At 43.8% G+C, this 23,727-nt stretch overlaps 1 protein-coding gene across 1 annotated transcript in view; it reads left to right on the top strand.

Annotated features, from left to right (window-relative positions):
- The window catches only part of LOC136853095 (organic cation transporter protein-like), a 351,698-nt gene that overhangs the window by 312,768 nt on the left and 15,203 nt on the right, over nucleotides 1-23,727 (top strand). Inside the window, exons 9-12 of the mRNA XM_067128409.1 lie at nucleotides 4,841-4,926; nucleotides 6,299-6,558; nucleotides 6,821-7,005; nucleotides 8,608-8,759. Of these exons, the coding sequence (XP_066984510.1) occupies nucleotides 4,841-4,926; nucleotides 6,299-6,558; nucleotides 6,821-7,005; nucleotides 8,608-8,759 (683 nt within the window). The remainder of the gene's footprint in view (nucleotides 1-4,840; nucleotides 4,927-6,298; nucleotides 6,559-6,820; nucleotides 7,006-8,607; nucleotides 8,760-23,727) is intronic.

Here is a 23,727-nt window from a genome sequence, read left to right as displayed (position 1 = left end):
CAACTCGTCCTGGATCAGCAGTGATTCCTTCTTGAGAAAGAGTGAAGCCACAGAAATTCACTCGGGTCTCTGCCACTGTGAACTTGTCTCTGTTGAGAGTGATGCCATGTTTGCGGCAGCGGGTGAGCAGTTCATGGATCCTGTGGTAGTGTGTCAGCAGGTCGTCGTCGAAGATGAGAATGTCATCAACAACCTTGACGCACTTCTTCATGCCCTGGAGTGCCAGGTCACCACGGTAGCAATAAGCATCGCCAGTGGCAGCGAAGCCCATGGGTCCCCGGCAATGCTGGAAGCGTCTGTAAGGCGTAATAAAAGTGGTGAGGTGGCGGTCCTCTTCTGCTAGCTCCATCTGCCAGTAGCCGTGTAGAGCATCCGCGGTGGTGAAGAACTTGGCGGTAGAGTCGACAGTGCGGACAGCAGCTAAGGGTGTGGGCAAAGGGTGGGCTGGTCGGGAGACTTGTGCATTCAACTTGGTGAGATCCACCGTGATGCGAACTCCCTTGGCCTTTGGGACGACGACTAGAGGGTGGCACCATTCTGATGGCTCGTCTCCACAAGGCTTAATGATTCCCTGCTGGACCATGGAGTCTAGTTCATTCTTGACAGGTTCACGGAAAGCGTAGGGGATCAGCCGTGGGGTGTGGATGGTGAATGGGACTGCATCCTCCTTGAGGTGAATTTTCATGGGAGGGCCTGCCATAGGCCTTAATGGAGCTCCTTTAAGGTCTTCCTTAGACACGAGCACATCCTGGAAGGCTTGTAGGAAATATTCTCGGGCCTCGGCAGGGGTCGTGTTGGCATGGAGGGGTAACTCCTTACATCGGTTAACGTGGGTGACCTGTAGGATGGGCCGTGGAAAGCCTGGCGGGATGATGGCCAACTCCTTGCAGAGTGCATAGGACAGGAGTGGCATCTGAACGCCTTCATGGACTTGAATCGTGGCAAGGCAGGACCGCTTGGCCAATGACAGGGTGGCCTTAAAGGTACCTAAAGCTGGTGTCATCTTTGACCCATCAGCCGTGAGGGTCACTGACGTGGCAGGAGGCTGTAGCTCAGTCCTGGGAATGCGAAGAAGTTCCAAGTGCTGAGGGCCCATCACTGATATATCAGCTCCTGTGTCAGGCAGCATCATAATCTTGGATGTCTCATCCCTATAGGTGAGAGTGAGGGATATGGGCGACGGTGAGGAGCAAGTTGTTGTGGAAAGGGTCTCGACCTTGCGACAGCTGGAAGACTTGTTAGAAGGGGGCGTGGCATTGGGTGGGCCTCCTTGCTTGGCACTCATCTGCTGTCTGCAACTCTTGTCATAGTGGCCCACTCGGCCGCAGTGTCTGCATGTGGCCTTGTTGGCAGGGCACTTTGGGGTCCTGCGCCAGTGTCCCTTGCCACTACAATTTCCACATACACTGTCGGTGGCTGGGCACTTGTCTGCAGAGCCGTGCTTCCTTGTGCAGGAAAGGCATGAAGAGTCTCTGTTAGGGGTTGGGTCTTGTGTAGCGCATGCCATGTCTTTTGGTTTTCCTATAAGCAGAAACGGCACACAATTTAGAAGGAGGGGCACGTATGGCGTTGGTGGCTGTCCTTGTGGCCTCATAGGAGTGACATTCATTGACCATGGTGGTCAGTGGAGCTGCAGCATCCAGGGCAATGAGTTTCTGGGTGAGCTCCTCGTCCCTGACTCCCATGATGATGATCATCTTCAGCTGAGTCTCTTCGCAAGCAGCAGAATGGCCAGGATAGACATCGATTTCCTCTGCTACATGCTTCAGTCAGACATAGAAATCATTGAAGCTTTCCCTTTCCCTCTGTTTGCAGGAAAGCAGGTCCCTGAGTCGTAGAGCTTCATTCTGCAGGTTCTTAATATGTTCCTGGAGAACATTCAAGACCTGTCCACACTCCGATCCGTGTCTGGTGGTACGTTGAGCGTGTGTTCAAGTATCATTTGTGTCTCCAGGCTAAGGCACATACGAAGTTGTATCAACTGCTTCCTGGTAGGCAATGCCTCTAGGTCCACCATCACGCTGTAGCCTAGTCATCCCAGCATCTACGCCATTCCCTAAACACCTGGTATGTAGCGTCAGGACGTAAGGGCGGCGGGGTCTAGGCGATGGCCTTCTGTGGGGGTGGTGGCTGGGTGGGCGTTGGCACTGAGGGTTGTGTAGGAAGTTGTTGCGAGCCCGCTGGTGTTGCTTGCTGTTGGGCAGGGTTGACTGTAAGTAGCTGCAACAGGGCGGTGAAACGTTGAGCTTCCTCCTCTCTTCTTAAATTGTCTTCTGGGCGGCGTAGATCCTCTTCGTGACGACGTTGTTCCTCTTCTCTCCGACGTTGTTCCTCCTCTCTCCGACGTGCAGCCAACTCAACCTGTCGAGATTCCTCAAGGTATTTGATGAGGAGCCTTAACTCTGCATTTGGAGCTGTGGGAGGCGGTCAAGTCAGGTGTGGTGAGAGCGAAGGCGCGGTTGCCGGCGTTGTAAAACCTGGTGGGGTTCGACGGTCTGTTGGTGAGACTGGGTGTGAAGGCCACTGGTGGTCCTCAAGGTCCTGGTCGTGTTGTATATCCTCAGGTTCATCTTGATGTGAAGCAGAAGCCATTATGAACCGTTTTCAGCAGTGTCATACACAGTTACAAGAAGATGAGAGAGAATTTCTACAGTTTTAATTGTAAAAGTTACTGTAAATAATTCCACTGTGTGGCGAGATAACACTGGCAGGCGAGGGAGAGCGGAGCAGGTCTGGGAGGGCTCCTGGGGGTGGGTGGTCGGAAGGATCGGCTACTCGCCTTGACGGTTGACTTGACTCGAAAAGTCGGCAGTGTGTGCTTAATGATGAGGGTGGGTGGACGTGCGTCGGGCTCCGTAGCTGGGTGGGGGTAATAGGGTCCCACTGCGTGGCTGGGGAGGGGCACAAGAGAAATACAACCCACTAAAATCAAAGCACTAATATTACACTGCACTGGCACTTCACAAACATTGCACAAACACTGTAAGGTCCTGTAGAAACACCACACCAACACTGTAAAATCCTCAGGCGATGAAAGAATATCCACAGGCAATCGAGGGGTAATGGCGGCTCGATTTGAAATGCTGAATTCGGCGTTCCCTTGAAAAGCTGGATGGTTAACTCACTGCGCCATGGTGATATGTGATGATGTCTTGTAGGAGAAGACTGAATGTTGCAGGGATGGAGAAATAATATCCCGAGTCATAAGTTGCTTTATTCCATACAGCAAACAGGTAAACACAGAGGGGGAACTGCAAGGTGTACAACTCGCGCCAAGAGAAGAAAAAGAATAATCATGCGCATGTGCATAGTGCGGATTCATGCGCATGCGTTAGCAAAAGACAATGTTCATGAAATAGAATGCATATACTGTACATACAATAATATTTGGAGTAATCCACACACATGACTAAATATAGGCATGGAATGTTTAGCAGAATTATATTGTTACAATGTACATATCAGATACATAAGCACTGGAAGGACTCTTTAACCAATCTTGAATACCATTGACATTTTACACAAAGGGAACTTAGGAGAACAACTTCAGGAAAAAATCAAAACTTTGTGTAATGTCAGTGGGAATTACAACTCAGCACCTGTTCAACATGTAAGTTCCAGAATGCAAGACTTTCTTGACTCTTGTTATAACCTTCATTGTAAGAGGCCCTTTTCTACTTGAACGAAAAAGTTAGTAGGTCCTCGACTATGGCAGGGGAATTCTTTCCAGCACTGTGTGCTGCAAGTTGATTTCCACCGTAAATTGGTGTTTTGCCGTTATCAGTGCTTTAATGGCGCCTTAAGCACTGTAACTTGATGCCTATTCTTGCCGTTAGCGCTGTAACTTGATGCAACATCAAGTAAGGTCGAATCCGCTGTAAGTTGGTGTTGCCATAAGTCAGTGACGCACTGTATCTTAGTCTTGTACATAATTATTAATATTCGTCAGGAGCTCAAATCTACATGGAAAAACTTGCTGAGCAAGTTTCTAAAGAATGCTTATATGTGAATGAAAGGAGGCCTCTTTGTTTGCGGCCTCTTATTCTGAAATGAAAAATACAAGGACTAAGCTAGATATATGGGGGTAGGACAGAAAACACAGCCTGTCTGTAGTAACTAGTTTGGTGTAGGACTGCTGGTTTGAATGACCCCAAGGACAGAATTTAAAAAAATAGTCAAATTTTGTACCTTTGTAATGTATTTGACTTTGCAGTTTTTGGGGCATTTTGAACTTGGTTTTTGTTTAAAGTCTGGATGAAAGGTGAATGGTTCAGTACAAGTTTAAGGGGTCCCTGTCATGTGAGAAAAAATTGAGATATTGAAATTGCGAAAGATCTGATGTGAGTGCCATTGGTCACAGTGAGACCAGGGGTAGATATGGGGTGAGTGAGAAGGTATTTAAGTTTTCTTTCACAAGGAACTTCTTGTGCCTTTGGTTGTGTATTTAAAAGTATGTTACTTGTCTATTTATGGGGGAGTTAAGGGCTTAGTGGGTGAGTTCTAAGGAAAATATTTGCCTAACTGAATTACTTGACTGATGACTTCATCAATGACCATAACTGTTGCATTTGTAACATACTGATTGTTTTTACTTTTGAAAAATGTTGAAACTAATTGATTTTTAGTAAGAGAGGTTTGCTTTAGTGCTAGTTAGTGATCTGCTTAATGCCTTTTTGTTTGCCAGATACCATATTTATATAACAAGCTGTTTCAATTTGTGTACTGTGCATTACTTTAATTTCCATTCTTACTAATTTTATTTTTACATAAAGTTATATTTTTTAATCATTAGATATAGTTGATTATATAAAATTATTTGTTTGTAATTCATTCTCTTCAGGGGTCCAAAGTTAACAAAGGCACATCAGATGAAAGTTGGAAGAATATCTTGAAAAGCTATGTTTCGGGTGTAATAGTATTGTTCAGGTAAGTTAGGCAAGTTTAATTGCTTGCTGCTTTTCCTTGTTTATCATATTGTCTTTGTTTTGAAAATGTTTCTTCTTACCTTAGATTTTCGTATTTGCTCATTTATAGATATTTTGTCAGGAGCCAAGAACTGTTTAAAAGTTCATAACAATTAAGGAAACATTTGCAATAAAGTAATACAAATTGGAAGATGAATGTGTTTGAGTAGACTTATAAGTTAATGAAAAGCAGTCTCCTTATAATTAGATTTAGAAAAAAGCTAAACCATCAGCTTTAATGGGGCTGGATTGAAGACAGGGTGAACTTTAGATATAAGTAAAGAAGTAAGACAGTTTTGTGACAGATTTATTACTGTAGATAGGATGTTGGTAAGGCAAGGTTTAAGGAGTTAGAATGCCAAACATATTTTGACCAAATGTGCGTTATTGCCATCATAAAGTCGAAATTTGAAGAGATGGCTATTAAAAACAGAGAAATTGGAATAAGCTATGCCAGAGGTCCATTACTAGATTTTGTGCTTTCCATTCTGAAAATGCTCTTTTGGTTTAGTTAATAAAGGGAGAAAGATCAGCTAATAACCAAGTACAAACAAATGCTAAAGCCAGAATGGGAAAAACAGTAAGCTGGAAGAAGTCAGAGACTAAAAGGCAAAGTACTGTAATAGATTTAAAAAAAAAACTCTGAAATGGTAGATATTGTGCGTAATTGGATGTGCAGAAATTAGTTAAATATCTCTTAATTTTGTTTGCATAGAGTAGTCATAGGGGTCTGGTTTGGGTAATTTTATTGCCAAGTTAGAAAGGAATTCCATATAAATTGAACTCTGCAAAAGCCAAATTACCATGCTAAAATACTTGAGGAAAGGTTGAATATAAAAAAAAAACAGTTCAGTAGATTATCAAATGCTGTATTGTAAATGGTCCAAACTTTTGGAAAATGGAAAGGCTTATTCATCACAGTATGTAGATATGATCACTTATCATCCTTCCAGTTTGTACATACAGCAAGACAGGTTATTTATTTCATTCAGCATTGGTTACTCGGTGAACCTGAAACACTTAAGTATGACGGGAAACATTTCTGAGAGGAGCTTATGAGTAGGAAAACAAATCCATCTTGATAATTTAAAATGCTAGGGTAGAATGAAAAGTTCAATTTGAAAAAAAAATGGAGGTGTCTTGTTTGGAATGAAGGGATTATTTATAAAGTAAGTGTACTACACTACTATAATTAAAATTGTAGTATGCCGTTTAATGGTATTGATCATGTAAATTTAAAATTATACATATGATGGTGTAAAGTTTGTCAGGGTGGACCTTATATTCTTGAAAAAATTAATGCTGTATTCCTTAATCTCAAACTTTTTCCTCAGAACACCACGCCTTCGTGTTGCCAGCACCGTGATGCATCTTAATTGTCTTGTGTTAGGAATGGTGTACTTTGGCCTGTCACTAAGTGGGGGAAACTTCAATTTTAATATGTTTTCTTATATGGCTCTAATGGGATTGGTGGAGGTTCCTGCTTACACTGTCTTGGCACCAGTTGTGTCTCGATTTGGTCGGAGGATGCCAGTCTCTGTCTGCTACCTCATGAGTGGCATGGTACTGCTTCTACAACCATTTTTACCTTCAGGTTTGTAAATAGTGTTAAGGTTTAGGTATAAAAGAAAAATGTTAGGAATGGAAAGGAAATTTGGAATTCTGTCCATTTCTGCTGTCAGGGTTAGTGCTAGTAAAGTTAATATATCTGTGAGAAAGTTTTCTGTATTTTATGGGCACAGAGCCTTTCCTTCTCAGTGCACTATATCTGAATGCTTGCTGAATCATTTTGCACAGCATTGAATATCTTGTTTAAACATTTTTTCCTGAAGTAACACACTATTTTTCTCATCTAGGTCATCAGTGGTTAATCATTTCCTCTGCAATGCTTGGTAAGATGGCCATCTCTATGTCATTTCAAGGAAACAACTTATATGCCTCGGAGTTGTTCCCTACTGAAGTCCGCACTCGAGGAGTTAGCTCATCCTTCATGATGTCAAGAATTGGTTCTTCAGTTTCTCCATTCATCACTGAGTACCTTGTTAGTAAACTGACAGTTCTGAAGTTTGGGTATTAAGTAGCATCTTCCCCACCCGTACTTCATTTTTTTCATTTATGAAAGACTTGCTAGGTATGTAGAAATGAGTACTGTATATAAGACCATTATTGATGGAAACTTATGCAGTGTACCTTGTGTGTTATGCTAGTGGTTGTAATGAAGCTTCTTTGTCTTAACTTTTCATCTTTTCTGTCTTCCCATTTAGCCATCAAACCTCTTTAACTTCACTCTGCTCCAATTTCCATATGTCGCCTGAAAACCAGTGCTTCAGTGCACAGTATGTGAGGCAATGGAAATTAAACACACTTCTGTTATATATTTCCTAATTTCTCCCAGTGGTAATGCTGTTTAAGTTTCTCTGTACTGTAAACTTACATTCTGTATAATGTTGACAGTGAGAATTGAATGTTTGGCTTTTTTTATTTAGATGTTCAGTCAATCACTTTCATTATCTTGTAGATCTTAGCATTATTGTTCATCTGATTGTATCTTTATTGCTTTATGACCTCTGCCAAGGAAGTCATGTTTTTTATTTGGTTTGTAAGTTGGCATTTTAGTTAGCAAGAGTACATAAAAAGTTATGTCTGTGATTTTATCAAAATTTTACCAAAGATGGGCTTCGTGACTGTCAAGAAGTGATTAGGTTTTAAAGAGATAGCAATGTAATGTCTGGGGAGAAGTCAACATGCTGAAGGTTGGTTCCAAGCTAAAGAAACTGGAAATCTACTTACCATTACCCTATACCTTTTATAACTTTTATAACCAAATTTAATTGTTACTTTTGCAGTGGAAGTCTGCTTGGAGTTTTTCTCGTATGATGTAAGATTTTGTTTGGATTTCAACAACAAACCACTTTTTGTAGATAAAATATGTTTGCACAGTTACAGTGTTGGCAGGAGGATGAATCTCCATCTTATTTACTCCTCCTCCTTATCCTGTTCCTGTGCTGTATTTTAAGTTAGCTTAACAAGTCCAGAGTCACATCTAAGCTGTATTAAGGTTTTGTGTCATACTTATTCTTAATCAAGTCAGAGGTGGAACCAGGAGCACATTATATGTTCAAAGTGTTGCAGCAAGGAGAGAAGAGACCAAAAGGGACTCTAGGAAAAGTGGCTGGGCAGGAAGAGATGCTGTATAGAATCTAGAGTATTGTGTATAGGGTGCCTGGCAAATCATGCTGTAGAAGGCACCTCCATGTTGGGGTCTGTTAGCACTATTCATATGTTGTAAGAGTTTGTCGTGATTATGAAAATACATTGAGCTATCAGTAATACAACTTATTATAACTTGAATTGTCGAATTGGAAAAAGGGACATCAGGTAACTGGATTGCAGACAACATTCTTTCACTTTTATTCCCTACATTCCAAAAAATTTTTTTTGCTTTGCCTTGCTCTGACTGGGGATTAATAAAGAAGGCAAATTAGCAAGTTATAAAACCTAGTGTGCTTTGTGTCTAATGTTGATTGCAACAAAGATTCTCACATCTTAAGTTACTGTACTGTGGTTAATTGCAGTATGTGTATATTACTGTACAGCACCCAAAGAATGATTACTATTAATTCTCAGAATTTTCTTTTTCCAGGGACCCATTTACCCATGGGCACCTTCTGTAGTATTCGGAATTGCAGCAGCCATTGCAGGATTTGCTACATTAGTGCTATGGGAAACATTATCATTGGCATTGCCTGACACTATCTTGCAACTAGAAAGCCCCGACTTTAAAGCAACAAAAACGTAAGTATAATGGGTACAAAAAGAAAAATATGATCTTAGTTCATATTTTTATTGGTGATTAGTAGATTTAGTGTTAAAATTTGGTACAGAATATTACTTTTGTTATATAGTAGTGTATTACAGTGCTCCCCCATTTTTACGCAGGAATAGGTTCCAGAACATACCACAGAAATCCCTTCTAAAAATGTTTATAACTGGCTTATAACTGCCAAATACCTTGTACCCCTTAAACTAAAATGCTTATAACTGCCTGTTTTAACATTCACTGCTTAATTTGGTAGTTCAAACAAAAATATACCGTAAATTATCATACTAAAACAATTTAATATCATTTCAAACAAAAATACACTCCAAATCATCATCCTAAAACACCCAAACTAACCTTACGTTACAGTACTCACCCACTACTGTTATTCTTGAGTAGGCTATATACACTCCTAAAATGCTTATAACTGCCTATTTTAACAGTTCATCACCAAACTTGACAGTTCAAGCAAAAATATACTTTACTTCACACTATCATCCCAGACCACCGTAATATCATTTCAAAGTCAGGTTGCAAAATTAAGTTCAAGCCTTCAACTGTTACTCTTACATATCCCCTATCATTCAGGCACACATTTTCTTTGGCCTACGTATCTTTGTGCATCGTTCTGTTCATTGTATGTAAGGCACTGGGCGTATATTTTACGTATATTTTCCTGTGTTGTAAGATGATTTTGAAATCATATTCACTGTACAGGTACGTATTTTAGGATACAGTAGTACTAATGTATAGAGCATATCTAAAGTATGTGGGTAGTTTAGATCGATCGGACATGTACATACGTCCAAACAGAATGCTAGGTTTCTTAAATACATCATGTTAATATTTTTGCGATCACGTACAAATACATTTATAATAAAAAAAATTATTACTACAGTAAGTTATTAATCTTTGAAATTTTATTATTAATATCATTTCAAATTCGTCTTAAACAATTTACTCTTAAAAATATATACATACAAGAGAGAATGAGAGAGAGAGATTTTTCAGTTTTATTCATAGCTATTTTATTTAACCACCAAATGGGCAACATAACAATGATAATGATAATAATAAAATACTGTATTTTAAAAATTTATGAATTTCTATAGTAAATTATGTGAAATTTTACACAAATACATATTCCCAATCTTTTCCAAAGCTTTCAAGTGATGGGGGGAGGTTGAACCTGTCATATATGTCAAATATCTGACTGCAGGGTCCTCAGATATTTGACATATGTGATAGGTCCAACCTCCCCCCTCAAGTCAGAGCTTTGGAAAAGATTGGTAATATGTACAGTATTTGTTTGTTTAAAATTTCACATAATTTACTATAGAAATGCATAAATATGTTATTATTATTATTATTATTATTATTATTATTATTATTAACATTTGAATATTAGTACTTATTTTTAGGCAAATCATTTAGTTATCATACAAACGTGGTTATTCCTCACCATCTCCCATAAATTTATTAACAAATTCTTGTGCTCTCTCTCTCTCTCTCTCTCTCTCTCTCTCTCTCTCTCTCTCTCTCTCTCTCTCTCTCTCTCTCTCTCTCTCTCTCTCAGTATACATATATTTTAATGAAAAAATACAATAATTAGTGAATACACATTGTTGCTCTACGAAAAAAGCGAATTAGTGATAATTTTAGAGATGCAACCCAAAGAAAAATCTGCAAATTAGTGAAATATCCCCCGCAGACAAGTGAATGATGTGTTCCACAAAAATCTGCAACAAAATGAAACGCGGAAATGTGAAACGCGTAAAAACGGGGGGCACTGACCTTTTAAGTAGGTCAGTACCAGTATATGTAGTAATGTACACAGTAGAATGCTATTTTTCAGTTACAAAGAGTACTCAAGTTTTCAGCCAACCTTCCTGCCATTTTTCTATCTCTTCAAGTATTGCTGTTATGATACATTCCCAGGGTGACAGAGGGCGATATATAAATTTCCTAGAACCTCCTCTTTGTTTCAGCTTGATCCTTATATGGGGTCAGTTTTTTTTTCAGCCTTTTCATGGTGTTTCTATCTTGTGTCCTTTCTTCGTCTGTTCATTTGTCTCATATGTCTTCTTGAATGCAATGTCTCCATCTTCCCTGTGGCCTTCCTCTCCTTCATCCCCTTAGTGCTTCCATTTCCATGATGTCTTTTGCAATATGTTGCTTATCATATCTCCTCCACATCAGGTGCCCAGACCATCTCAATCTTGAACCTTGGGCTTTCATTGTCACATCAGTTACTTGCTGATCCCCTGATGTATCCATTTCTTATCCTATCTTTTCTCAGCACTCCAGTCATCCACCGGAGCATCCTCATATCCACACTATCCAACTTTTGTTGTTCTGTTTTCTTCAGTGGTGCCACCTCTAAACCCATACAGCATAGCAGGTCTTATGTACCTTGCCTTTCATCCTAATATAAAAACTTGGCACACAGCATGCCTGATACCGCTCCCCCATTTATTCCATCTGGTGTGAATTCGATGGTTAACTTTTTTATCCATACCCACTACATCTACTAGCAAGCCCAGGTACTTCAACACTTGATGTTCACTTCTCCCAGGTTAATTGTGGCCTGCTAGTTATCATCCATTCCATTTGTCCTACATTCAGCCTTTGTTTGACTTATCTTCATCCCTCTGCTATCTAACATGTATCTCCACCTATCTAGGTTTTTCTTTAGCTCCTCTCTAGTTTCTGCAATCAAAAAGGGATTTTGACAAAGGAAAAATCTATTTCTGAGGGAGGCCCCATGTCACCCGGTGAAATTCCATACTAACACGAATTTCTAGGTATAAATATTGCTAAGCATACCAGAGAAAAATGCTGGAGTTACTACCCCCAGATCGATCGACTTCCATATGGAAGACGTCGGTATAACCAAGGGTGAATGAAGGAATCACAACCACAGAGCCACACTCGACAGACATCCCCATGTCAAAATCCCCCGGAAGGGTAGAGAGCCGTTCCAGCCCCCACGCTCACGCGCCCGCCAAGCGGCGACTCCAGCGCCACCTACACCATTCCAGGCTAGCACCACCCCGGGCTTGGCATGTGCAAGAAGGGGGGGAAACCAGGCCTTGGGAGGGTCACCGGGTGACATGGGGCCTCCCTCAGAAATAGATTTTTCCTTTGTCAAAATCCCTTTTCTGAGCTCGGCCCCATGTCACCCGGTGAAATAGTAACAGAGAACCATGCCAAGACTGCTAAGCTAAAAAGGGAAAAAATTATTAAAAACAAGGTGATTTGAACAAAAAACACATGCTATGAAAAATAGATTTAATAATCATAACTCTCTATACAAAAGCAGCCCAAAACAGGTAAGGGCAACAACTTAACTTTAAGAACAATGCACAGAAACAGACTACAGACCAATTACAGGTGGAAAATGACACACCCAACAAGATAAAGTCACAGACAATTAAACATGAACTTAAAACTAAGGGAAAAGAGAGACCTTACGATATAAAAAATCATTGAGGTACATGGAGCATAAATAAAAAACAGATCCAGTACCCCTAACACAATCCAAATTCACAGCACATCAAAATACAATCACCAAGATAATCCGAATACGGGCAATAGTAACATCAATCATGAGGAGCAAGGCAGTGAGGCATGATTGAACCATAAGAGCAGGCAGAGAAACAAATGAGGCAGGCGGGCGGGGGGGAAAAGGAAGAGGATTAAGGATTATTTGGGTGGGGGGATGACACTCCCCACAGCCACTGCAGCAAATTTCAGGGCTTCGAGTGATTTCAAATAGTGGCGCTTAAACACTAGAGGTGATTTCCATCCTGTATACTTGGTAAGTTCAGCAAAATCCATGTTATGGAAATAATTGGTAGAGGTAGCTACCGCCCGGATATCATGAACTTTGGGGACTGAATCTGGGTTGGCTTGTTTAATAAAATACAGGATTTGCTGTCTTATAGCGTTCAAAGAAAGAGTTCCACCTTTCTCCCTGATAAAAAGAGGACCCGACTTGCACTGTGGAGTTCTAAGTAGGTAGGACCTCAAGGTATGAACTGGGCATAAGGACTGGTCCTGTGGAAGAGGCACCACCTTCCAAGGGGACCACCTGTCCTGAGGGTCTTCATTTTTAGCTAGGAACCTTTGATCAGGGGAGAGAAGGACTTCTCCGGATGGAAGGAAATCAACATGATCATCACCTCTAGCGAGAGCCGACAGCTCTGAAATTCTGGCACCTGAAGCCAAGCTAACCAGAAATAATGTTTTCCTTAACAGATCCAGGTAAGAGCACTGTAAGTTGTCAATATCAGAGGCTAACTTAAGAACGTCGTTGAGGAACCACGTAACAGAATGCGGCCGTGTTACGGGTCTCAAATGAGCGCATGCTCTAGGGATTGATGAAAAGTATGAATCTGTAAGGTCAATTTGAAAACCATACAAAAATACCTTCTTCAAGGCTGATTTAGCTGTAGTAATAGCAGCCGGAGCAAGGCCTTTTTCATACAATGACCTAAAGAAAGTAATCGCTAAGTTAGTAGTCATAGTATGAGCTTCAGATGCCTTCAAGAAGAATGCTAACTTTTTGACCGCTGAATCATATTGCCTGAGAGTAGACTCTCTTTTATCCGATTCTAAAAACAGAGTGTTAGCGGGGTCAATGTTTGCTCCCTTATTAGCAGTGAACTTTACAAAGTCCATAAAACTAGGGCTTTCTGAATTCTTAAGGAAGCTGACACAGTCTTTGTTTGTACTACTTGGGTCAGTCTGGGATTGGGAATCTGATGACTCCGCAACTTGAGTTCCTGAAGTATAGGAAACCAGTTGCTCTTCGGCCAATAGGGGGTTACTAGAGCCAGTTGGCCCTTGAATGACCTGAGTTTGTGTAGTACTTTCAACAGTATGTTTATTGGGGGAAACAAGTAAATTCTCTCCCAATTGTTCCAATCTATGGTCACTGCGTCCGTGGCATAAGCCTGAGGGTCCAGGTTCGGAGCTACATAACAAGGAAGCTTGTGGTTGCTCTCCATAGCAAACAGATCCACTTGGAGTCCCGGAACCCGGCGGCGAATCCAATTGAATGACTCTTCGTCGAGAGACCACTCCGACTCCAACGGAGTGGTTCTTGACAGGGAATCCGCCACCACGTTCCGCACCCCTGCTAGGTGGGTGGCTGACAGATGCCAACCGTGTTTGTTCGCCAGGGAGAAGATAGCTACCATCACCTGGTTTACGCGACCAGACTTGGAGCCGCCCCTGTTGATGCAATGAACCACTACAGCGCTGTCCAACACCAGCCTGATGTGAATGTGGTTGGTTGGGCGGAGCTTTTTTAGGGTTAGAAACACCGCCATAGCTTCTAAGGTGTTTATATGGAACTGTTGGAACATTGTAGACCATGTCCCTTGTACTTTTTGTTTTGGTGAATACCTTCCCCAGCCGCTTAATGAAGCGTCTGTGTGAATCACCAGCTCTGGAGGAGGGAATTGAAGCGGGACTGACTTCGACAGGCCCCTGGCTGTGGACCATGGCTGCAGTCTCGCCTTCAAAATCCGTGGGATAGACGAGACTCTGTCTCTGAGCCTGACATTGGCTCGTCTCCGCCACACTCTGTTTATATCTTTTAACTTTGCTTTTAAGAGCAGGTCCGTCACTGAGGCAAATTGAAGGGAGCCGAGGACCCTCTCTTGGGACCGACGGGATGCTACTTTGTCCTTCAAGAACCTTCTGGTAAGGGAGGCAATCTCTTTCCGCTTGGGCGGTGGAAGGGATAGCCTGTACGAAGACAGGTCCCACTGGAGGCCCAGCCACTGAAACCAGGACTCCGGAGTCAAGCGGGACTTCCCCCTGTTCAGCTGGAACCCTAACGATTCCAGGAACTTGATGACTATGGTCGTAGCCTTCCGGCACTCTTGAACTGTTGGAGCCCAGATTATCCAATCGTCCAGGTACGCTGCCAGGGAGATGCCCCGGGACCGGAGCTGTTGAACTACTGTCTCCGCCAGCTTTGTAAATATCCTGGGGGCTATATTGAGTCCGAAAGGCATGACTTTGAAGGAGTAGGCTTGTCTCCCTAGCCTGAAGCCCAGGTAGGGAGAGAAGTTCCGCGCAATCGGGACGTGATAGTAAGCGTCTGAAAGATTGATAGAGGTGGTGACGGCTCCACGCGGCAGTAGAGTCCGTACTTGAGCCACCGTAAGCATGTGAAACTTGTTGCATTTTATATAGAGATTTAGACGCGACAGATCTAGAATCACCCTTTGCTGATCGGAACCTTTCTTTGGGACCGTGAACAACCTGCCTTGGAACTTGAGGTGCCTTACTTTCTTTATTGCTCTCTTGTTGAGCAGTTCCGTCACATAGTCCTCCAGGACTTTGGAGGAGGGTTGGTAGAACCTGATGAGAGGTGGGGGATCTTTGATTCAGCTCCAACCCAGACCCTTGGATACAATGCTGTGTGCCCAAGGACTGAAGGACCACTGGTCTCTGAACCAGTAAAGTCAACCGCCTACCTGACTGATCTCAGTGGGAGGAAGCAGGTTTGTTTCCTCTACCACGGCCAACTTTTCCCTTGGAGGCGGAGCCAGGCTTGCTTCTGTATGGGGCTCGACCTCTGCCCCCCCTTGCGCTCCTATTAAGGCCGTGAAAGACCCCCCGGCCCTCATAGGTAGAATTGTACGCCGGAGAGGAGACGTATGAGGGTGCAGCAAGAGATTGGGCTGGTTGGACCAGAACAAATTGTTGGGGTTGAGCCTTGGAGGTGGAGGGTTGGCCCACCGCCGAGACCGGGACTGCCTGAACGACTGTTTGATGAAGGGGTCGTTTATGGCGATGAAAGCGCTTCCCAGACTTAGACTGAGAGGTACCAGACTGGGGTTTTCCGCTTGTAGGCGGAGATGCCCCAACGAGAACAAAGGCTTTGGTTAGCTCTGGTAGCTTTGCCCAGAACACTTTCTACCTCAGCCTCTGGGAACAGGTTCGCCCCCCAGATAGAACTTTTCATGAGCTTGTTAGGCTCATGACGTATGGTGGCATCCGCAAAAATGAACTTGCGGCACTCCAACCTTGCCACCATAAAGTCATACAGGTCTGACTGAAACCCTGCTAACAGGGATTTAGCCAGAACCTGAAACAAGTGTTCCTCTGCGAAGGAGACGGCGGTTGCTTCCGTTATGCACAGGGAGCTCAAGGACCGGCCTAACCGAGACCGAGCATCAAACTCCGCCTTGAGCAAAGCTTCTGGGATCTTGGGAAGCTGCTCACTAAATTGGGAAGACGCACAGTCGGCGTCCAATTTACCTACTGTAAAAGTGGACGGAGCGTCATTCCAGAACTCGTCACCTCCCGGGAATACCAGGGATGTGGAGTCTGTCTCCCTTAGCTGAGGCAAGGGTTTGCCGTCAAAGCAAGCCTGGGCCGTTGCTAGAGCGACCTTGTTAAGGCAGGGAGTGGGTAATTTGTCCCCCAAGGAGAACATGGTGTAATTCCCCTTGAAAGGCGTCAATTTAGTGTTGTCAGCCTGCCACTCCGTAAGAGTGCGCAGGAGAGCAGACTGTGCTTGGTCCCTTGGGAAGACCACTGTTTCCTTAGGGACCTTATCCGAGTGTACCCAGGCTTCCTCCGTCAGCCTAACGAAGCCTGGGTAAGGGGGCAGGAGATCAGGAGGGAAAAACTCTAGCTCCTCCAGGCGTCTCGTGCCAAGACCTTCGATTGTTAAGGTGTCTTCGTGCCGTATGGCTCGAAGAGCAAAGCGCCACGGGTTCCCTACAGCGAAGGGAGGGAGGTCAGCCGTATCAGGGATCTCGTACTGTGGATCGGCTCCGCCGGAGCGCGCCATACCCGCCAGTAGAGAATCGTGGCTGTGAAGCTTCTCCGCTATTTTGGAGAGCTTCGCGTCAACCTCCGCCGAGAACCTCTCGAGCAAGGAATTAGCAAAGGCCTCAGGGTCAAAGGCAGGCTGGCGAGGAGAGCTTGGTTTAGATGCTCTCTTACTCGCGCCAATGCCCGAGGTTCCTAGTTTGCTCCCGGAGGCCACAGGTACTGCGCCCTTGGTCTTCGACGGGGGGAAAGGAGATGCTTTCCGAGAAGACGAGGACTTATAGCCCTTCGCCTTCCATGAAGTCTTCAGCTTCAACTTGGGGACAGCAGATGGAGTCCTGTCCCGCAAGATGGAAGACTTCTGAAAACCTGAAAAGGAAGAAGCAGATGACGATGGAGAATCAAAAAGGGCGCCCGCCCCCGTAGCCTCACTTACCTCTCTACCTACCTCTTGGTCCGGCTCCGTGTTCATAGGTTCCAGATCCAAATCTAAGGCGGCGACGTCCTCTGAAACTCCCTCGTACAAAGGGTCTTCTTGGGGTGGCTGGGTAGCGAGTTGTATCTGCCGGATGATTGGGGCAGCCAATTCCGCCGGGACAGCAGCAGCCACCCGGGCGCCGGGGTAGAGCAGGTCCCGCAAGTTGGCATCGAGGACGTAAGGACTCCCCGACGGAACGTACCTTCCAAACCCAGCCACCCAGGCGCGGAGGGACTCAAGGGCCTCCTTCTTAGAGGACTCGACAGCCTGAGGGAGAGAGGGAAGTCACAAATAATATATTGTAGCATAAGGATAGGAACTACAACATAAGCACATATCAAACTGGGAAAAAATGTGAGTGACGGAAGGCGAGGGCTTACCGATTCGTCCTGGACAGTGTTGACCAAGGTGAAGCAAACCTCACAGCTATCAGGATGCCAAACGATGAGTTCATCCAACCAGACCGCACAACCCGTGTGGGTCCGGCACACCACATGTCCGTAGGGTTGATGGAGGGTGGCGGTGCATCCTGGCTCCTCACAACGCACAGTCTGTAAGTGTAAAGAGTACATGAACCTACCACTCTAAGAAACTTAAACTAGGTAGACGTGGGTATTTCAATCCACCACCGGAGTACTCCGGAGGAAAGAAAACCCCCGTCAAAGACGGGCCTACTAGATAATAAATTAATTAAAGCAGTAAGGTGTTCTCCGACCACCGGGATATTCCGGTGGGGCGAGAGAACTGAGTCAACTGGGTCCTACCACAAGGGATGCCGGAATAAAAACAGCGGGACCCGAGGGCAGGATACCGGACTCAGAACAAGTTAATGACTAATGGCGGAGTGAGCAGCTCACTCCGCTAGTGGATATGCATACATAAAATACAAGAGATGGTAACGAACTGGTAATAAACAAATACATTACACCTTCCGGAGTCCGGAGCCACCCCCTCCGGGGATCCCCAACCCCTACCGCTAGAAAACAGAAGGAGGATGAGACAACCAACTACGCGAGGCCACAAGGGCTGGAGAAAGTGCCAGTCAACCCAACTAAAGTAATCTCGAATCAGGGAGAGGATGATGAGGGAAACCCAAGAATGTTTGAAACTTGTTCGAGAGCGAGTTAACGAAACAATAAGCCAAGCACATTGCCACCGGAGATTTTTCCTGGGAGAGAACGAATCCCTCCACCAGGGAAAATCCCCAGACTCGGAGAAAACGTCCGTAGACGCCACCCGCACGAGAGGCAAGAGCTGGTTAGGGTTAAGAGGAGGGAGGGGGAAGGGTTGGTGGGGTAGGGAAGAGGGTAGGCCCGAACCAGTAAAAACAGGAGACTGGGGAAGATACTTCACCCGCTCAACTGCAGTCACACACCGCGTCAAGTAAATTAATACTAGCCGTGAAAGGTCATAGCCTACCTCAGGGGAAAGCGACCTAAGGACTCGCCAGCTCGTACCTAGTCATAGCCTAGGTCAGCACCTGCACCTAGGCATAGCCTAGGCTACCAGGTTGAGAGAAGGAAAGGGAGGGGGAGGAAAAAACGGGGAGAGAAATTTCCGAGCCAGAAACCAACCAGAGTCGAACGTAAGAGAGGGATGCCATGACGGCCAAGAGGAGACACACCATCGAAAGTTTAACCCTTCTGAGAGAAGGAGAAGACAATGGGGCTCACTCTACCACTCAAACAGCGACTCGTGGAAGGAACGACAACAGAAACTCCCTCAACCTGAAGATTCCTACCCTGGGGAGAGCGGGAGACCCAGGAAGCTATACTAGCCTAACATAAACATAGGGTATGATGAGGCTAATAACTAGGACCAGAAAATCACCATCGTAAATAAAATAAAATACACATAAACCATAAATACTTGTGTTCGTGCAAGGCACATAGCCTAGCCGAGAGGAGCGTCAGTTTATTACCGATGCTCCTCCGTATAAATAGGGCATAAACAATAACACCAGCACAACAACAAAATCATGATAAAGCAGTTAATACTGTCAATGGGAACACACCCTGGTGGGGGAACCCAAGCGGGAATGACGGGAACCCTAATGAAGGGACCCGACAAGTGAATCAAAATAATTATAGAGAAACACCGCTACAACCCACCCAGGAAACACCACCAGGGTGGAACCCAGGGGGAATAATGATAAGAATATAACGACAAGGAGAGACCCCCAACCAGAACAAGCTGGATGGGCAAATCTCGCGGTCGGCATGGCCGGCTGGGGGACGCCACGGCGTCATAACAACAACCGCACAAAACTTTAAAATAGCGATTGAACCAGCCAAACTTATCATAAAAACCCCACAAGGAGATGGTACTTAACTTGGTGACAGAAAAGCTGCTCGACGACATGCTGGGAAATCTTAAAACAGGCCAAAAACACGAGCACAAAAAATTTTAACAGTGAAAATCTCACGTGCTAGAAATGGAATGGTGTAGGTGGCGCTGGAGTCGCCGCTTGGCGGGCGGGTGAGCGTGGGGGCTGGAACGGCTCTCTACTCTTCCAGGGGATTTTGACATGGGGATGTCTGTCGAGTGTGGCTCTGTGGTTGTGATTCCTTCACTCACCCTTGGTTATACCGACGTCTTCCATATGGAAGTCGATCGATCTGGGGGTAGTAACTCCAGCATTCCTGAAAGCATTTTTCTCTGGTATGCTTAGCAATATTTATACCTAGAAATCCGTGTTAGTATGGAATTTCACCGGGTGACATGGGGCCGAGCTCAGAAAAGGTGTCATCAGGATAGAACATACACCTGGTGTGTTCCTTCCTTACATCCTCAGTATTACATTCAACACAATACTGAACAAGAAGGTGCACACTGCTGATCCCTGGTGCAGTCCTACCTCGACCTGAAAGCTGCTAGGCATCCCTACTGTTTTTCTCATGGTTTCACACTTTCTCGAGTTACTTATTACAGTAGGCTTTATGCCTTTTCTAAGTCAGTGAAGAGCTATCTTCTCCTCTCAGTACTTCCCCATTTTCTAGAACTAAAGGCTATATTTATAGCACTACAGGCTTTCACTCAAATTGGTGGAAAAGTGATAGGTATTACGTCAGACAGCTTGAAAATCACATCATAATTGGAGAGCAAAGGATGGAAGAGATCAGAGGTTCTTTGTTAACTGAACAAATACTTTTTATTTTGGGCAGAGGAAAACGTTGTCCAGTTGATCACAAGATTTATCCTCGGAAATTGCAACACAACATCGGACTCTTTTAGCTAGAGAAATTGAATGTTCTCTCCATCCAAATATGCAAGAGGTTGTCACAGTTGTGGAGAATTCAATTACTGTAGTGTATCTTCATGCAATCTGCCAAAACAATAAAAATACCAGATTACTGCTTCATTTTACCTTGCACAATTTGGGCTAAATAGAATTGTATGCCTTTCCACCCTTAGGCCTCATTTTGCGTAGTGCAAGAAAAGGATCGTTGCTCCCTCAATCTCGGTAATATTTGTTTTTCCTTTTGTTCAATTGAAAGTTTTCCAGACCTTCTAGCCCTCTGAGTGGATGCTCTCAGGACTTCACTGTGGGAGAAGCTGATGTGGCAGCCTTACAGAAAGTGTTTCCACCAGCGTCACAGTATAGTCTTATCCTTCCCTCATGGAGGTTATCAAATGAGGCCTCACTGCTGGGGACTTTTAATGGATGCAGCAGATGTCGTAGCTACCCCAGGCAAGAAGTCCATATCCATCTTTAACCAATCCTTGTGGAGAGTTTTTGTGAGTGGTGTAATAAAAGAAGTTACAATTCTACGTTGTTCAAAGAATCTGTCTGTTTTAGCTGTCATGGGATATTACTCAGAAGGCTCAAGTATTGAAGAATGTGGTCTGGGAATTAGTTCTTTCTCCAAATTAAAATGAAGATGTCAACATTTGGAGAGAGAAAGTCTGCCCATTGTCATTTAACATCTTTGATCCTTCCTATATCGTGAGAAGCTTGATTGGTCTTCCTTATAAACCTCTGGACTGAGCCTCACTGAATAACTTTTTACAGAAAACTGTGTTCCTATTATAATTTTCTGTCACTTTCTGGGTCAGGAAACTTCACACACTTTCCAGCAAAGTCATTCAGTGGAAAGATTGAAATGACATAGGTTTGTCTTGTTAGTTAGTTATAAATGATTTGTTTAACCAGACCTCTGAACTCTTTTAGGGTTCTTCTCGGGCTGGGTAGGTTTGTCTTATGCACCCAACTTCATCATTAGGTGCAGACCGAAATTTTTTTTAGACCACTGTTTAGCATTTTTCTGTTCTGTTTTTGCTTCCAAAGCTAGGAGTACAGAAGGTCACTTTTGTCCATTTAAAGATATGGAGATGTGCTTGAAAGTCCAAGGATTTTACTTAACTGGATTCTTGTTTGTTTTATCCACAGTTATGTAGTATTAAAAACAAAGTTACTAAAAATACTAGTTTTGGCTGAGTCAAGTAGTTACAAGCTTATGAGGGTGTCTTGGAAGAACAGTTAAAGATGATGGGTCATGAGGTGTGGACATTGTCGACCTCATACTTTCAAAAGTAAACTTGGATGTCAATGCAGTTTTAACTGCTAGTTTGTGTTGAAATCAGTCAACTAAAGATTTTCTATAAACAAATTTCAACATATGTCTCCTGACATTTTCTTAGCAGCAGATCAGGTTTCACCTTTTTGTTGGGTGGACAGTTGCTTTCAAGGAACTCATGATCATCATTCTTGTAATACATCTTTTCTTCTATTCTGGCATGGATGCAAATCTGTGGTTACTGCTGGATGAGTATTCCCATAAGATTCTTCTTCTGGCAAGACACATTACAAGCACCTATGCTTCTCATATGGTTATGGTTCCTGTCATCCTCTTAATTGTCAGATCTTTAGGTACCACATGTCCCCTTACTACAGAAGTTTGCCATGGTTCCAGCAGGCCCTGTCAGTTTTATTCTACTTGGCAACAGTAGCTTGGAATCCTTACACCTAAGTAGCTAATCAGGCTATGTAAAAGTAATGGTTTTGTGATGATACAAATAAATGTTATTCTTTGAAAATTATTTCTTCAATACAGACCTATTTTACACTAAGTGCTCTACTCCTAACCAGTTGCACAAGCTCCAAGCACTGGTAGTTAGCAGAACTTATTTTTATTAATGTTTTTAAGTGTGGAATGCCTGGGATTTGTGTGGAGGTACAAATAAGCTATGGAAAAGCAAAGGGTTGGCATGGAATTGATAAATTTAGATTTAGAAGGCAAATTTTTATATAAGTTACCTTCCAAGTAACTACATAGCTATTAGTTGCTAACTATTGTGGCAGCTTAAATGTGATATTCACGGTAGTGTTCCAATATTCTGGTGTAGGTAACTCGCCCCACCCACTTTTGGGGAAGAATAGGTACAACACTACTAAAGAGCTCAATTTACCTCTGCCGGTAACAGCTAAACATCGGTTGTTGGCAACAACTTTTGTTTGATCTTAGACATAGTTTACTGGATGGTTGTGACGTTCGTCTTTAGTGACGTATTCTTTGCTTTGGTAGTGATCATGCTAATTGTATTAGCTTACTTAGTTTAGACGTTCCAAATTGATTAGGATGTCTGACTCTAGTTCTACTAGTAGCCGGTCTTGCAGCAAAGGCTGTAATATCAGACTTACGTCAATCAAATATGACTCCCATACCATTTGTTTTCACTGTAGAAGACAAATTTGCTCTTCCGACTTGACTTGTGATGAGTGCAGAGAGTGGGATCAGGGGAATGGAAGTTTTTGACTAATTATTTAGATAAACTTGAGAGAAATAGACAAAGAAGGGTGGCTGCTAGAGCCAAAGCTAAAAGTTCAGTTAATCAGGGTTCACCTGTTTTACCTGCCCTTTCTACTTCTGTAACTGCCTTTTCTCCTACCACCAGTCCTCCGACTCTATCATTAACTCCGTTACCCAGCTCCCAACCTTCCGAACCTAATGTCATTGCCAGTCTGGAAGCCAGCATATACCAGAAATTCAGTTTATTAGTTAACACTGTAGCTCAAATAGGGCCTTCAGTGAGGCTCCTTATGGATAAGTTTAGTGCCAGTGATCACGGTGCAAGTGCCGTGTCAGTGGAGGAGGTGGCTACTCGTCCCTTTGACGCTCCTGGACAAAGGTCCCTAAACCTGGGAGGAGGCAAACCCTAAGTCCAAGGGAGGTCAGTGGTGTTTGCCCACAGGTAGTCTCCCCCTCAACTGAGCCTGTTGTACAAGGATCCCGGGACTCGGAGGACAGCCACTGGAAAGGCATCCATCTTGGAGTACATGCCCTTTCTTTGAGTGATTTGGATTGGGGATCTGACAAATCCAAGTGTAGTGCGAGCAAAAGTGCAGTTGGGACTTTGAGTGCATCCAGGCCATTGAAAAGGCTAATATCCGTGGCTGAGTGTGAATCCCCAATCCAGTGTAAGCGGACCAGAGATTGGGAACGGTCCTAGTAATATGTTGTCCGCAGTGTCTGTGTCAGAGCACCATTGATTGACTCCCAAATGGGTTCCTAAGAAAATCACAGATCATGCATTAGGATCCAAGTGCCCAGTGGGATCCCAGAGATCCGTGTCCGCAGTGTGTATTCCAAGTACCCAAGGAGATCCAAGCGTGTAGTGGGATCCAATGGATCTGAGCATCCAGTGGGATCCAAGGGATCCAGGTA

The sequence above is a fragment of the Macrobrachium rosenbergii genome, chromosome 26, assembly GCF_040412425.1.
Source record: "Macrobrachium rosenbergii isolate ZJJX-2024 chromosome 26, ASM4041242v1, whole genome shotgun sequence".
In the NCBI taxonomy this organism is placed as follows: Eukaryota; Metazoa; Arthropoda; class Malacostraca; order Decapoda; family Palaemonidae; genus Macrobrachium; species Macrobrachium rosenbergii.
The sequence above is the reverse complement of the archived record's forward strand: the minus strand, read 5'-3'. Positions and strand labels throughout refer to the sequence as shown.